Genomic DNA, 14,295 nt, shown 5'->3' with positions numbered 1-14,295 from the left:
CAATATTTGACTCGGGCAAGACAACGAAATGGTGAATAAATTGCAGTTACTAGTATTTGCATCGATTTCCATTTGTCTGGCTTTATGCCAGCAAACTCCAGACGTTAGATATCCAAGACACGTTCACTTGTCTTTGGGAGGTAAATGTTGTGTTGTGGCTGAATCGAATAGATAACGTTAAATAAAATAGATCTTGCGAAGCCCAACTATGCGGAACTTATTACGAAATAGCCAAGCATATAGACAAAGGCAATACGGTTCATGCCGTAGTTTTAGACTTTGCAAAGGCCTTTGATAAAGTTTTCCACGAACTTCTGATGCAGAAAATATCAAGGGTTCCAGACATAGCAACCAAATATTGATGTGGATTCACGATTTCCTCTTGAACCGCAAACAAAAAGTGATGACCAAGAGTATACTATCCAACGAACTACCAGTAACCTCAGGTGTACCACAAGGGTCTTTTCTCGGACCAATCTTGTTTTTAATATACATCAATGACCTTCCAAAGGCAGTCAACTGTAGCACCAGTCTGGTTGCTGATGATACCAATGATATACAGCCCCCATGGGGGGCTGTATATCATTGATGATACACTACTTTACCAGCCGGTCAACAATGATCTAGAAAAACAATTGTTTCAAACTAATATAAACTCTTTACAAAATTGGGCTAAGACATGGTGTATGTCATTGAACATTAATAAGTGTTCTGTGTTAGCTTTTATCTTCACTCATTCCTCTCCACAAGCTGATTACTTACTTAATGATGCCACTCTTGAAGTAGTTCAGGAGACAAAATATCTAGGAGTGGTATTACAATCCAATCTGAAATTCAACAACCATATACAGTCCAAGGTCTTGAAAGCTAAGCGCGTCAAGTGTGCTCTTCATGCTGCTCTTGATAAAACGCGTCTTCTGACTTACACTAGTTTCTGCAGACCGCATCTAGAATATGCTGCAGCAGTTTGGGATACTTCACTTGAATATTTAAAAAAATGACATTGAAATGGTGCAGAACAACGCAATAAAATTCATAGGTCAGCTGAAAGGTAGGGAAAGCATCACTGAAGCTCGCAATAACGTGCAACTAGATACACTTGCTGAAAGATGTACCAAAATCAGACGTGCACTATTAATGAAAATTCTATCAAGGGAAGAAAATCATACATCTCTGTCTAGTGCATACGACGAGTTGATGAATGTCAAACTGGACAGCATGTCAAACACTAGAGCAGCTACAAGAGGAGATCCACCAACAATGTATGCAAAAACATCGGTATATCACAACAGTTTCCTACCAAGAGCAGTTCGTGAACTAAAAACCAAGCTAACAAATCACAGCTAGCACATGTACATAACACAGCTAACTTACAATTAACCAACAATAACCTAGAACAGTATAATACATTGTAAATTATGACCTGCTATTGTTTTTTCTTCTAGTTGCATAATAAGGCAACAATTTTGATATACAAATGCTGGTTAAGGACTAAAATTATCTGAGGCGCACCACTCGTTTTTACTCTAGTGCGTACTAACGAAGAAGAGGTAACGATGTTATTATTGAGAACGATTATATTTTACCAACACATGGCATACTCCAGAGGTCGGACAGACGGGCTTCAGTACAATAGTTTCACATTACATGAAATGATATAATAACGCTGTTTAGTATTTGAAATGCATAAGCACATTATATGACATCCCCTTTTTAAAATAGAATACAACAATAAAGCTCTCTCAAATAAATGAAAAACAAGATAATTAAACAAGAACGTTAGTGTCCATGAATATCTAAGGTGACTAGATTGTCTCTAGCTTTTCAGGTAATTTCCTCAGTCTCTGCGATCTACATACCCATGGTTCAAATCGGAGTGCCTGGGCTGTAACTGAGTGCCCTGCCCTCTGCGACATTTGATTCAAACTCCTCACAACCACCTAGGCTGAAGCGTGAGCTGTGGTGTTTTGCTCTTTCCTCTGGCTTTTGGAGTGGTCTGACGATGACAAGAGTCCTCTACGCCAAGTTCCCTACGCTGAAAGCTATCCATATTGATTAATGAACTCCTGTTACATTTAATGGCATCAGTATTAGTTTGCACTGTGTAGGACTTTGGTGCTACCTTTTGAACAACCTTGAGCTTCTTTCCGTTGGTCTCTAATAAATATTTCGTTACTGGGTGTTAATTCAGGTAACTTATTGGCCTTGAACTGCTGATCTTTGATCTGCTGACCTTGAACTGCTGGCTTTTTTTAGGAAAATCTCCTTTATGTCAGCTATTCTAGGTTTTGTCGACAATGCTTGTAGAAGTTGTACAATTGGTTTTTAAAGTGAGTTTAGTTTAGTGAGTGTAGTAGTTTAGTTTAGTAGGTATAGTGGGTTTTTTGCTAGCCCATCAACAGCTCCAAGGGACTGTAGCCATTATCTAAAGGTGTTGCTTTATAGGCTAAAAGATTTAAATGAGGGTCAGATGTTTTCCACATTTTCTTGATTGTCCTTACTGCTCATCCTACCTCTCTATTAGACCTTAAATAACAGGGGGATCTGATTGCATTAGTAAACCCGTAGTTTAGTGAATTGAGAAAATTCCTCTAAAGCGAACTGTGGTTCATTGTAAGAGATCACTGAGTCACAGATGCCAAAAATAGCATGTAGCAAAGATGGATTTAAATGCTTCAAGGGTGTCTCTTGAGCTAAGTGAAGATAGTTTCCTCACTTCTATCCAGTCAACTAGTAGAAGGTAGTGCTTTTGATTCATCTCACATAAGTACACTTTTAGCCTTTCCCAAGCTGTTTGTGGCAAAGTTGAAAGACAGAGTGGTTCAGTTGTTGAGTTTGAGTTTGTTCAACAAACTGCAGATTTGATGTACGGCAGTTTCGTCATGGCGGCGATTAACTGTTCGTTTTTGAGCTTTTAAGAGCTTGTAATCACATTTCCACATACTTTGTGGCTACAACATAGCAGAGTAAGACATGGTGAATCTTTTGATACCAAATAACTGTAATGTGAACTTTGTTTCAAGTCAACCTTTAAACAAAATACTAATATTCAGAAGGGTTTGTGAATGCTGTTCTAAAATAAGGAATGCTTCTAATTTTTTTAATATATGTGCTCTGTTTTAAATCAATGTGTCCAGTATTTTACTTTGACTATCAGTCTAGTTGAGGTCTAATACTTGAAGTAAGTAATACATTATATTAAGTACTGCGTCTGGTCATGTGCCAACGGATAGTTTTAGTCAGAACATTTCACTGGCCGTTTTCACTCTTGACTGTCCTTCCTTATTCTGATTGGTATCTTGTGTAGAACTTCATGATGAGATGGTGGTTACCTGGACAACATTTCAAAATGCCAGTGGCCAGGTGGAATACTCTCTCGTTGGCTCCAAAAACTGGTTAAGCTCTGTAGCTGAGACGAGACTCTTTGTGGATGGAGGACCAAAACATCGACAGCTGTTTATACACAGGGCTCACATGACTTCACTAAAGTCTGCAGCCAAATACAGTTAGTCTTATACAGTGACCTATTGTAGATTAAATGAAAATTAATATCTACGCTCATGTGAGCTGTGCCATTACTCAACTGCTCTGGTTATATTGTTTGTTTATTTTTCTGTTAATAAATATAATATTATATAAAATATAATTTTATATAATATTATGTTAAATATAATGTTATATTAAATATAATGTTATATTAAATTATAATATTATATTAAATATAATATTATATTAATTATAATGTTATATTACATATAATATTACATCAAATATGATATTTTATATAATATTATATTTAATATACAACTCGTATTATATTAAAAACTTGTACTCTGGCTGTACCGCCTGGCAGGCATTGTGAGAGATCATCACGAGGAATAGCTATGTGCATAATTATTCCTGCAAGATGGTTGAATAGCACAGACAGTAGTATGGATAGATAGAAATCCTCCATCTGGTGTATTCCTTTTTCTAAACGCTCTTAGCTGGCTTTAGACAAATGAACACGACTCTCATTGTGAAGAATATGGTTGTTCAGTTACTGCACTCTCTGTCAGGGAAGTAGCGTATATGAGGAGACTGCAGGTATAAGTTATAAGGTGCAGCTATAAGAGGAGACTGCAGGTATAAGCTAGTATAAGGTGCAACTATGAGAGGTGAATACATGCTGATGTTATGTTTAGTCTACAGAGTTGGAGATGAAGACGCTGGGTGGTCAGCTCTATTCAGCTTCAAGACAACTCCAGCCGGTCCAGAATGGTCTCCAGTTCTCGCTGTCTATGGGGACCTCGGCAACGTGAATGGCAGGTCTATTGGGAGACTGCAGACAGAAGCGGAGTTTGGTACCATAGACTCGGTCCTACATATTGGTGAGTATGTACATTATGATCCATATATTCCGGGGCAGTTAGGACACTCTCATGCTATTCTAACTATAGGTCTGTCTTCTGCACATTTACTTGAATACTTTTTATTTATTGCAGGTGATTTTGCTTATAACATGGAAACTGTAAGTATACCTGGAGCCTGACCTGCCAATGTATACCTGCATAGACATGCCAATGTATATGATCACACTTTAAAAAGGTTTACTAGATAGGATTAGAGGTTCATGCAATGTCATTATTTTTAATTGATTCGTAGATGTTGGCGCTCGTTCCATTTACTTTAGCTCAAGATTTCTTGCTTTTTAGAAGTATTGACCTAACATTAAGACTTGTCTTACGGTGTACGGGCACAGTGGAATGGTAATTGTCTTCTCTGCTAAACATTCTACTACAGTTCTAGCCATTGAAAGAAGTCAAGTAGTATCTGGTATTGTGTCGTCACTTTGTTAGGATGACGCTGCTGTGGGAGATTCATTTATGGACCAGATTGAGCCTATAGCTGCCTACGTGCCATATATGACCTCCGTTGGCAACCATGAGACAGCATACAACTTCAGTAACTATCGAAACCGGTTTACCATGCCTGGTGGGGATGGAGAGGGGCTATGGTACAGGTAAGGAATGGATGACCTTTCATGACCTCCTAGGACAATGCTGTGTGAGCATCTTTTTTAGGCGATTTCAACAGAGTACATGTACCGTATATGTCAATATTGAGACCAATATTTGATACAGGCTATAATAATATTAGCAATGAGCAGTTTTTAACGGATAGAGGTACCGTACTTTTCGGACTATAAACTGCACCCCTATATAAGCCGCACCTGCTTTATTTTCCAAAAAACGATAATAAAACAATACATAAGCCGCACCTTTGTATAGGCCGCAGGACTCTGGACTGTGCTTTTAACGCAGCGGCAACTTTGCTGTTTAAAACGGAACAGTGCCGAACAGCACAGTTTCGTATTATCTGACGCTTTTTACTTAGTGCCTAACGTAACTGTACCGTGAGGCATTGATTCATTTTTTTTCACCGCTGGACGCGCACTAATTGGAGATTCCCGTTAATGCGCCCTAGCGGTGAAGGAAAAAGCCACAGATTAGCCGCACCCTTATATAAGCCGCATGGCTAAAATCATCAAAAAAAAGTAGCTGCTAATAGTTCGAAAAGTACGGTACATGAAGTTGGGAGTTTTCCCATATTATGATTTCTCTGTCATCAGCATTCAGGTTGATAGAAGGGGAAGTCCCCAACAAAACTCATAAATGATGACGAGTAAATTTTGTTTTATATTAGCATTAGATATGGCTGCGGCCTGTAGTAACGTTGATTGGGAAGGACGGATTTTTCACAATGAATGGAACTGTAAACATTTTGTGACGCAGCATGCAGAAAAAGCCATTTGTGTGATCTGTAGCGACACAACATCTGTTATCAAGGAGGATAACGTCACTATACCACTCATCATGCTGATTATGATCAGCACCAAGTACGAAAAAGAAAAGGGAAAAATGATTCAATGTCTCAAAAGCTCAGATTGGCCTGATCAGTCTTCTCTTGAAATCAAGGTTACGGGAGATTCCACCATTCATCTATCTTGCATAATACACCAAGAGAATCTGGCTGCTCAAACTTTGAAGGTGGACCATGGGATGAACCTAGTTGTGTCAACAGTCAATTTCACAAGGTCGAGAGCACTTAACTATCACTCATTCAAATAAATGCTTGAAGAGATTGATTTTGAGTTCACTTATGTAACATATTACTGCAAAGTGCAATGGTTCAGCTGTGCCAACACTACATCGGTTTGATAGTCTTCTGAATGAGATCAACTCATTCACCAAAAGTAAAGGGCAGGGAACATAGAGATTTATCTGATCTGGTGGATAAATGACCTGTCATTCCTAGTAGACATCAGAGCAGGTGTCAGCTTCAGAAAAAACAGCAGCACATTTCTTTACTCTGGCAGCATGTCACCATATTCAAAAGTAACTTCAGTTGTGGAGGAGACAACTCGAGGATACAAGCCGTTAAGAGTGAATGGAGGCGTCACCATGAGCATCACAAACTTATCGAGGTTTATCGTGATTTCTTGTCTCAGACCGCATATCCCAGTCTATATAAACATGCCTTGAGAGTGGTTATTCTATTTTGCTCAACATATCTCTGTGAGCACTTTTTCAGTAAAATGAAACACGCAGAAACAAGTCTCGCATTTGTCTTACAGATAAGCACCTGCTGCAACAACTCAGAGTTGCATTATCAGCAACAAAACCTGACATCGCGCGAGTTGTGAGAGAAAAATAGTATCAGGTTTCTCATGAAGCATCGCAGGAACATGGCATTTCTTCAAATAAAACATGACTGTTTACTTGTTGAATATTTTTTCTGTTCACTATTTTTTGTATACACATGGTGCTGTGTACATTGTATACACACTTGTTTATTTGATACAGTATCTCATACATACATAATATAACTACAAGCACCAAACAAACATACTATCTCCAGTTGTATATATCTCTCTTATTTGCTTGCTCTGAAAATATTCTGCAGCTAATTCACAATACTTGGCCCTTTGGAATCAACTTGGTTTTTCGTGCTGCCCTCACTCTAAAAAGGTTGAACAGTCCTGTCCTAAGATATAAACAATACATCATCAATACAGATTTCCATGCTCTTGTTTTTTAGCCAATCTTGAGTTATTGACATTTTATTTTCATTGTTTCAAATCATTTGAAACCCTGACTAGCATGATCCAAAATTAATATTATGGTTCTCAAACTCCACCAAAATTCTCTCATACATATTTGGTCATCATAAATATTGCAGCTATGACTATGGCCGCGCACACATAGTTGCTGTGAGCTCTGAAGTATATTTCTACATTAACCAGGGACTAGATTTGATTGCCAAACAGAAGCTCTGGCTTCAGAAAGATTTTGAGGTGAGTGTATACACTAGTCTTGCTTTTGTACTGCTGATAGTTCAACATTGAAACCTGTTACACACTTGTTACACACCTGTTATTTACTGTCTGATGCTATTACCAGTTATATTCCATCTGATGTTGTGACATGTTATATTCTATCTGATGTTGTGACCTGTAATATACTGTACTATACTATATTATGTCTTATACTGCATGCAGCTAGAATATTGATTATAGAGTATTAGCTATAGGTTGTCAACTTTCTATTGATAGACTACATTAAATTCATTTAATAAGCATTGCATATGCTTCATTTGTGGTTGTACATCACTTCTCGATTTTTTTATATTTTCATGCATTTTTATCGGAAGTGAAAGGGTCTACATGAACTAGGTTCAAATGGAGCCAGAACTTCTGCACAGTCATACCTCGACATACAAGCTTAATGCATTCTGGGACTGAGCTCTTATATCTGTTTACTCACATTTCAAGGCACTGTATAAAATATCTAAGTACAAATTAATCTGTAGACATACTATGAAAAAAACACTTAAACTGGATATTAAGGAGGAAAATCTGTTTTTAATTGTTGTATCTTAGTACATGCGTTAAACAAATAACAAATGCCTATTAAGTGGTTATGATCTGCAATAAAATGTTACATCTTTAAATACGCTACTTCATGGAGTTTTTACCATCGAGACAGACGGTGTGGATAACGGCCGTCTGACAGAGACTTGATAGCTCCACGTTTGATGCACTAAACATTTGTGACCCTTTGATTAAGTTTATCTTACTATTGTTATTATTATACATACTTGATGATAAGTTTTAATCTTTCACTCAACATACTTAATTTATTACGTTTCATTGTTTAGCCTTTGTTTCCAGTTAGCCATGTTTTGTTTCACTTTCACTACAACTGTTAGTCAAAAAAAGTTTTTTAAATGATTCGAGGAGAAGGACCGAGCAATGCTGTTCTCGAAAGAGGCCTGTCGCATATTTGGCCATATAGTGGCCATCGACAACTGGCTCATATCTCAAAGATTACTCGTATTTCAAGGAAGAAACTTGCTCGAAAGTTAGCTCTTATCTTGGGTTTCTCGCATGTTGGTGCACTCGTATGTAGAGGTATGACTGTATGCAGTAGCATAAATTTAAAGTTTAAATGAAACCAGAACTGCTATATACTTAATCTGGTTGAGTTTGCATCATTATTTTTACGCTTGGTTATAATAGATTAACTGGTGTTTTGATTACTCATGCTCAAGAATACATTGTTAATATTTTTAACAGGACAATGTATGCTAGAATCAGTCATAATAACATGAGTAAAACCTGATGCTCGTTTATTATACTATAGAGTATAGAGAGAGAAGGGCACCTCACATGCTCATTACTGAATTCAACTGGCACTTTGGCCGTGTTCTATTCAGCTATTTAAGCTCAATATTCTTGTGTGTTCATAGAAAGCAAACAAGAACAGAGAGGAGAGACCCTGGCTCATAGTGGTTGCTCATAGACCCATGTACTGCTCTAATAGTGATCACGATGACTGCACTTTCTTTGAGAGTTTTGTGAGTGGCTAAACTACCCTCCGTTCGTGGCCAATGTAGTGAGCTTACGTGTATACTTAACTGTAAATGTATTATTAGTGTTTTGTAAGTCTATTTATTGCCTCTCTACTTCACGAAGGATCTGGATATATCTATGAATCATTAGACAGCTTCTCTCCTATAGATTCCAATATGTGGTTGTAGTAAAATAGAGCCTAACAAGTATGTCTAGGGAAAATACCTTTATGTTCTCAAACACACTGTACTGGCTTATTATTCCGGTGTTTATCCGTCATAGCATCATTTTTGTTTCCAGGTGCATTTTAGAAGCTCTCAAGTCTGTCAACTATAGGAAATATTTGTAAATAAACTTTGGCAGGGGTTCAAAGTGTCACTCGAATACCAATATCTCATTCATTGTCAGACTTCAGGCAGATGTGTGTGAGGATCTGTTGGTCAACTACTAGTACTGGCAGTTCCCCCTCTAGCTCTCTAACTACATGTTTAAATAATGGACACAGTTACTTTTCTGAGCACCTGCCTAGCACCTGCCAATCAAAGTGACATCTGAGGAGTTTATAATTGACTCGTTTAGAGTAATTATAACCAGCTATTTTTGATGTGATATGTTAGGTCAGGTACATACGTAAGGATATGTTTCAGGTAAGGTACATACATAAGGACATGTTTCAGATAAGGTACATACGTAAGGATATGTTTCAGATAAGGTACATACGTAAGGATATGTTTCAGATAAGGTACATACGTAAGGATATGTTTCAGATAAGGTACATACGTAAGGATATGTTAAGTAAGGTACATACGTAATGGCATGTTTTCGATAAAGTGTACATTTGAAAACATGCTGTAGATAGGGTATACATTTGGGGATATGTTTTAAATAAAGCACACATTTGGGGTTATGTTTTAGATAAGGTATGCATTTGAGGACATGTTCTATGAAGCTGGTGTTGATATATTCATCGGCGCTCATGAACACTCATATGAAAGAGCTTGGCCCCTCTATGATCGCAAGGTTAGCTCTATGACTATTATAAGGTCATCACGGTCACCAGTCATTTACTCTGTCGCTTTCTTTCTTTTATGTTTTATTTGTAAAATAATATAGCTAAACAAATCTAACAAATCAAGGCTTATTCTATAAAAGCTTAGCCAAAAAGGATGCAACATCAACGCTTCGCTTCTTTCTTTTTATTCATGCGAAGGTAACCGACAAATTTACAAAATAGTGTATAATAATTTACAATAATTTACAAAATGAAGATCAGATAATTTTAAAAAAACATACTTTGTTCAAAACTAGATAGTTTAAAGTGCACTGTAATGTTTTATTTAATATTACAATTTGAACAAATATGTTCGAGAATTTTCTTCTCTTACCACTATTATTATTAATAGAAAGTCATACCATACTGTTATTGCTATTGGTAAGTTTAGATTTATGGTAAGTCATTAATAGAGACATTCGTAAAGCTCTTACTGTAGAGATCTTTGTTATACTGTAGATGTCAATTTTAAACACTATTTAAAGCTAACACGCTAATCAACCAACTTGGAAAGAATGAGGACTTGTTTTTGTCCATCTACCTGACAAGCTCAGAGACTTAGTCTTTAGCGGTTTGAGGAATACAGTAGTAAGAGGAGTCGGTGCTGATTGAGCCCTTTGTTATAATGATGTTCTTATTCATGAGTGGCTGCTGTAAAACTCTTCCGTGTCACATATGGTGCCACCTTTTAGATCTTTTTTTAGGAAGACTATAGAAAATCTTCATTACTTCATGCTTTTTCTGTTTGTTTTCAAAGTCATCATTTTGTGTCACTGTCTTAGGTCATTCTAAGGCACAAATTTATAAGACCATTATTTTTTTGCCGGAAAATAAGATTCTTCTATACTGTTGGTATGTAGTATCCTGTTCTGATGTGAGCTCCTGCAGGTTGTCATCTTGTTTGGCTTGTAAATATGCAACGGGAGTTATGATCATCCTTATATAGACCCTACTGGACCTATTCATATTGTTACCGGCTCTGCGGTTAGTATTCTTATTGTTCTCTTGTCGTGAATAGACGGCTGCAAGTGTGCCTAGTTGTAAGGGTCGTCACATGGCAGGTGAAGCAGCATCTCTGAAGGTGTATATTTTGATCAAGAAAGCCAAATTTTACAACCTATGGACATGCGACTCCGAACTGAACTAAAAAAATTAACATAATTGTATCTATTTTTTGTCCTATTGTCACATGACTCTGTGCTGTGCTCTGAATCAACTGTTAGTAAATAAATAACGTGAATGATGCACTCGCTTATAAAAAAATTTAAATTATAACTTTACTGCTCCTGACCAACCAAACTTAAAATTTACTGCTCCTGACCAATCAAGCTTCAGATTTACTGCTCGCAACCAATCAAACTTAAGATTTACTGCTCCTGACCAATCAAACTTCAGATTTACTGCTCCTGACCAACCAAACTTAAGATTTACTGCTCCTGACCAATCAAACCTCAGATTTACTGCTCGCAACTAATCAAACTTAAGATTTACTGCTCCTGACAAATCAAACTTCAGATTTACTGCTCCTAACCAATCAAACGTAAAAACAATGTCGAATATGACCCAAGCTTTTCGGTTTCAAGCTTTAGAACTTTGGTCGCCTTGCCTTAGTTCCAAACCGATGTAGACATCATTAGATCTGGTAGTGTCTGGCCTCCCCTTTACATACCTGGGGTTAACTCAATGCTAGCTAACTACTAGATGTGTTATATTTCTTTGTTGGTGACTTCAATTCTGTACAGTGTGTTTGGCCACTTAGAATACAACATACCTGTTCTGGAATGTAACATATTATATTCGCGTCAACTAAATTTTCAGGGCATGTCATCTGACCACGATCCCTTTGTTCCTGTAAAGCCATTTTGGAGTGCCTATCGTACCACTAATTATGGCTACAGTAAACTGCACATTGACAACTCTACTCATGTGCTTCTCGAATGGGTGAGTACTTGTCTAGAGGTCATGTAATACAGACTTTCCTTCTTAAATACAGACTTCCCTTCATATCAGTAACATGTAATACAGACTTTCCTTCATACCAGTAACAAGTAATACAGACTTCCCTTTGTATCAGTAACATGTAATACAAACTTCCTTTCATATCATTAACATGTATTACAGACTTCCCTTCATATCATTAACATGTATTACAGACTTCCCTTTATATCAGTAACATGTATTACAGACTTCTCTTTATATCAGTAACATGTAATACAGACTTCTCGTCATATCACTAACATGTAATACAGACTTCCCTTCATATCAGTAACATGTCATACAGATTTCCTTTCATACCACTAACATGTATTACAGACTTCCCTTCATATCAGTAACATGTAATACAGACTTCCCTTCATACCTGTAACATGTCACACAGATGCCCTTCATAGCATTCAATAAAGTATCTTAACACCTGCGCTCAGATGTCATCTGATATTGGCTACTGTATCATACCATGTCATTATTGTATTATTATATCCAGCTAGCATCGATCTAGCTTTCCAGTACATTAGGACGAAAGTATCTCATTGCCCATTTCAATTACTTTCCAGACGTTAATTTGCCTAGTAAAAAAATTAATTAGAGTTACTATAATGTTATTAAGTAACTATTGTTTGTTACGGTCTTGTGAGTTTTTCTGTAATTGAGGCCGAGCCACATTGTACTGTTTTACTCTCTTGCATTGAAACTTCGTGGATTTTTTGTTAAATAAATAGTTACATATTTATAATTTTACATAACATAGCATTAATTCTACTTTGTATTTTATTGCTAAAACATTGATATTGGTACGTCATTTGGTTGGTAAATGCATAAGATATAATTAGAAATTGTTTGTGCTCCTTTGTAGTTCCTTGTCATGAGCAGACAACTCTATCTTCTTTTCAAGCATGTTGAAACCAAAAATTGTGAGCAACTGGTGAATATTTGTCATGTCCCTAACATGTTTCTATGTTAGGAATGGCGCAATAATTGACAGGATTGAGTTTGAATGCTGATTACAATGCTGTCTGTAGGTCGATGATGAGAAGAATGGGGAGATAACTGACTCAGTTTGGATTGCTAAGAAGCAGCATGGTGCTGGGACATACACTTGTCACCTTAAAGACTTGAAGAGACATTAGAAGTTGTCTTCCGACATCTGACCTCGAGTCAAGCAAAGCTCCTCCGCTTTCACTTTTGCTACTAATTTTTTCTATAGTAAGGAAACGTGTTGGGCACACTTAATCCCCTCTGCAATCTGGCAGTTTACAGATCAAACAATCTGCAGAGGAAAAGCAGCACCCGTTAGTTGTTGATCTTTGTAACTACGACTGATTTAACCTTTTTTAACTATTCTATGATTTGTTACCCCTTGCACCTGCTATAAGTACTGCCCAACAGTTGATTGAAACAGACAGAAGTTCATTCTTCTGGTTGTTTTCTTCTCTTGATTATCTAGTCATTTGACATATATAACCAATGTGATAGTTTATATCTCAACTAGTTGAATATGTAGTTTTTATTATGTCATAAATATTCTTTTGGTGCATGTAGGCACGAAGAGTTCATGTGTTTGGATCTAGTTTGCATAAATGAAATGTATAGACTTAAGTTCTCCATAGCTGAGTAAGTTAGATGTCTACAGACTTCATGGAGGCTGCCAATCAAATACGTATACTTAGTAAGGCAGCATTTTGCAGGTTAGATATTGCAAGCAGCATATTGCACGAGAACTAATTGATGCACTCTTGACATCATTTAGTTCTCAGACATAGTTCTCACGGTAGTGTCAGACATATCTCCTTCATTATATTATGCAAAGAGTTTTGAGCTTCAGTGTTTTTACCATGAAAGGTTTAATGGAACACACACTTAACCTTTTACATGTGATGCCATATCGATGACCAAAGGCTTCTCTGTGCTTATGGATTATCAAGCATTAATGTTATACGCAGTTTGTTCTTGTCTTGTGACCATTAGGTCATCGTATTCAGTCACCTCGAGAGGCAGCATATGACCAGTGGATGTGCAGAGCTCATTTTCATGGGACACGGCCAGACTAAAAGTTCAGGTTCTACTGCAAACATCTAATCCAGTCACAGATGGCTTTATGTTTTTTCTACTTTTAAACACTAGTATTCTTGCAGTTTAGTAGGCTTTGAGACATCGTCAGGTATGATAACTATACATACAACTATTTGAAAGTCCCAGTAAACAGTGGAGAGGCGTAGGTGTATATTCTACCAAGTTGCAGTTGAGGGACATAGGCGTTCAGTCTACCGAGTTGCAGTTGAGGGGTGCAGGTGTTCAGTCTACCAAGTTGCAGTTGAGGTGTGCAGGTGTTCAGTCTACGGAGCTGCACTTTTTT

General features: G+C 37.1%; 1 protein-coding gene across 1 annotated transcript; it reads left to right on the top strand.

Moving 5' to 3' along the window:
* The first annotated feature begins 5 nt into the window (after positions 1-5).
* On the top strand, positions 6-13,544 carry LOC137396995 (acid phosphatase type 7-like). Its single transcript, XM_068083279.1, has 11 exons — positions 6-140; positions 3,308-3,505; positions 4,185-4,370; positions 4,485-4,510; positions 4,839-5,002; positions 7,222-7,336; positions 8,791-8,898; positions 9,809-9,913; positions 10,857-10,928; positions 11,763-11,885; positions 12,962-13,544. The coding sequence occupies exons 1-11, from the start codon at positions 29-31 to the stop codon at positions 13,067-13,069; spliced, it is 1,317 nt and encodes a 438-aa protein (XP_067939380.1). The 5' UTR covers positions 6-28; the 3' UTR covers positions 13,070-13,544.
* The last annotated feature ends 751 nt before the right edge of the window (positions 13,545-14,295 follow it).

The sequence above is a fragment of the Watersipora subatra genome, chromosome 5 (assembly GCF_963576615.1).
Source record: "Watersipora subatra chromosome 5, tzWatSuba1.1, whole genome shotgun sequence".
Taxonomy (NCBI): Eukaryota; Metazoa; Bryozoa; class Gymnolaemata; order Cheilostomatida; family Watersiporidae; genus Watersipora; species Watersipora subatra.
The sequence above is the reverse complement of the archived record's forward strand: the minus strand, read 5'-3'. Positions and strand labels throughout refer to the sequence as shown.

Bases quoted from the DNA above. Each gene is read 5' to 3' on its own strand.
- LOC137396995 (XM_068083279.1), top strand. From the start codon at position 29: ATGGTGAATAAATTGCAGTTACTAGTATTTGCATCGATTTCCATTTGT. The intron at 141-3,307 runs GTAAATGTTGTG...TATCTTGTGTAG, and splicing joins CGTTCACTTGTCTTTGGGAG to AACTTCATGATGAGATGGTG. The intron at 8,899-9,808 runs GTGAGTGGCTAA...GTTATGTTTTAG, and splicing joins GCACTTTCTTTGAGAGTTTT to ATAAGGTATGCATTTGAGGA.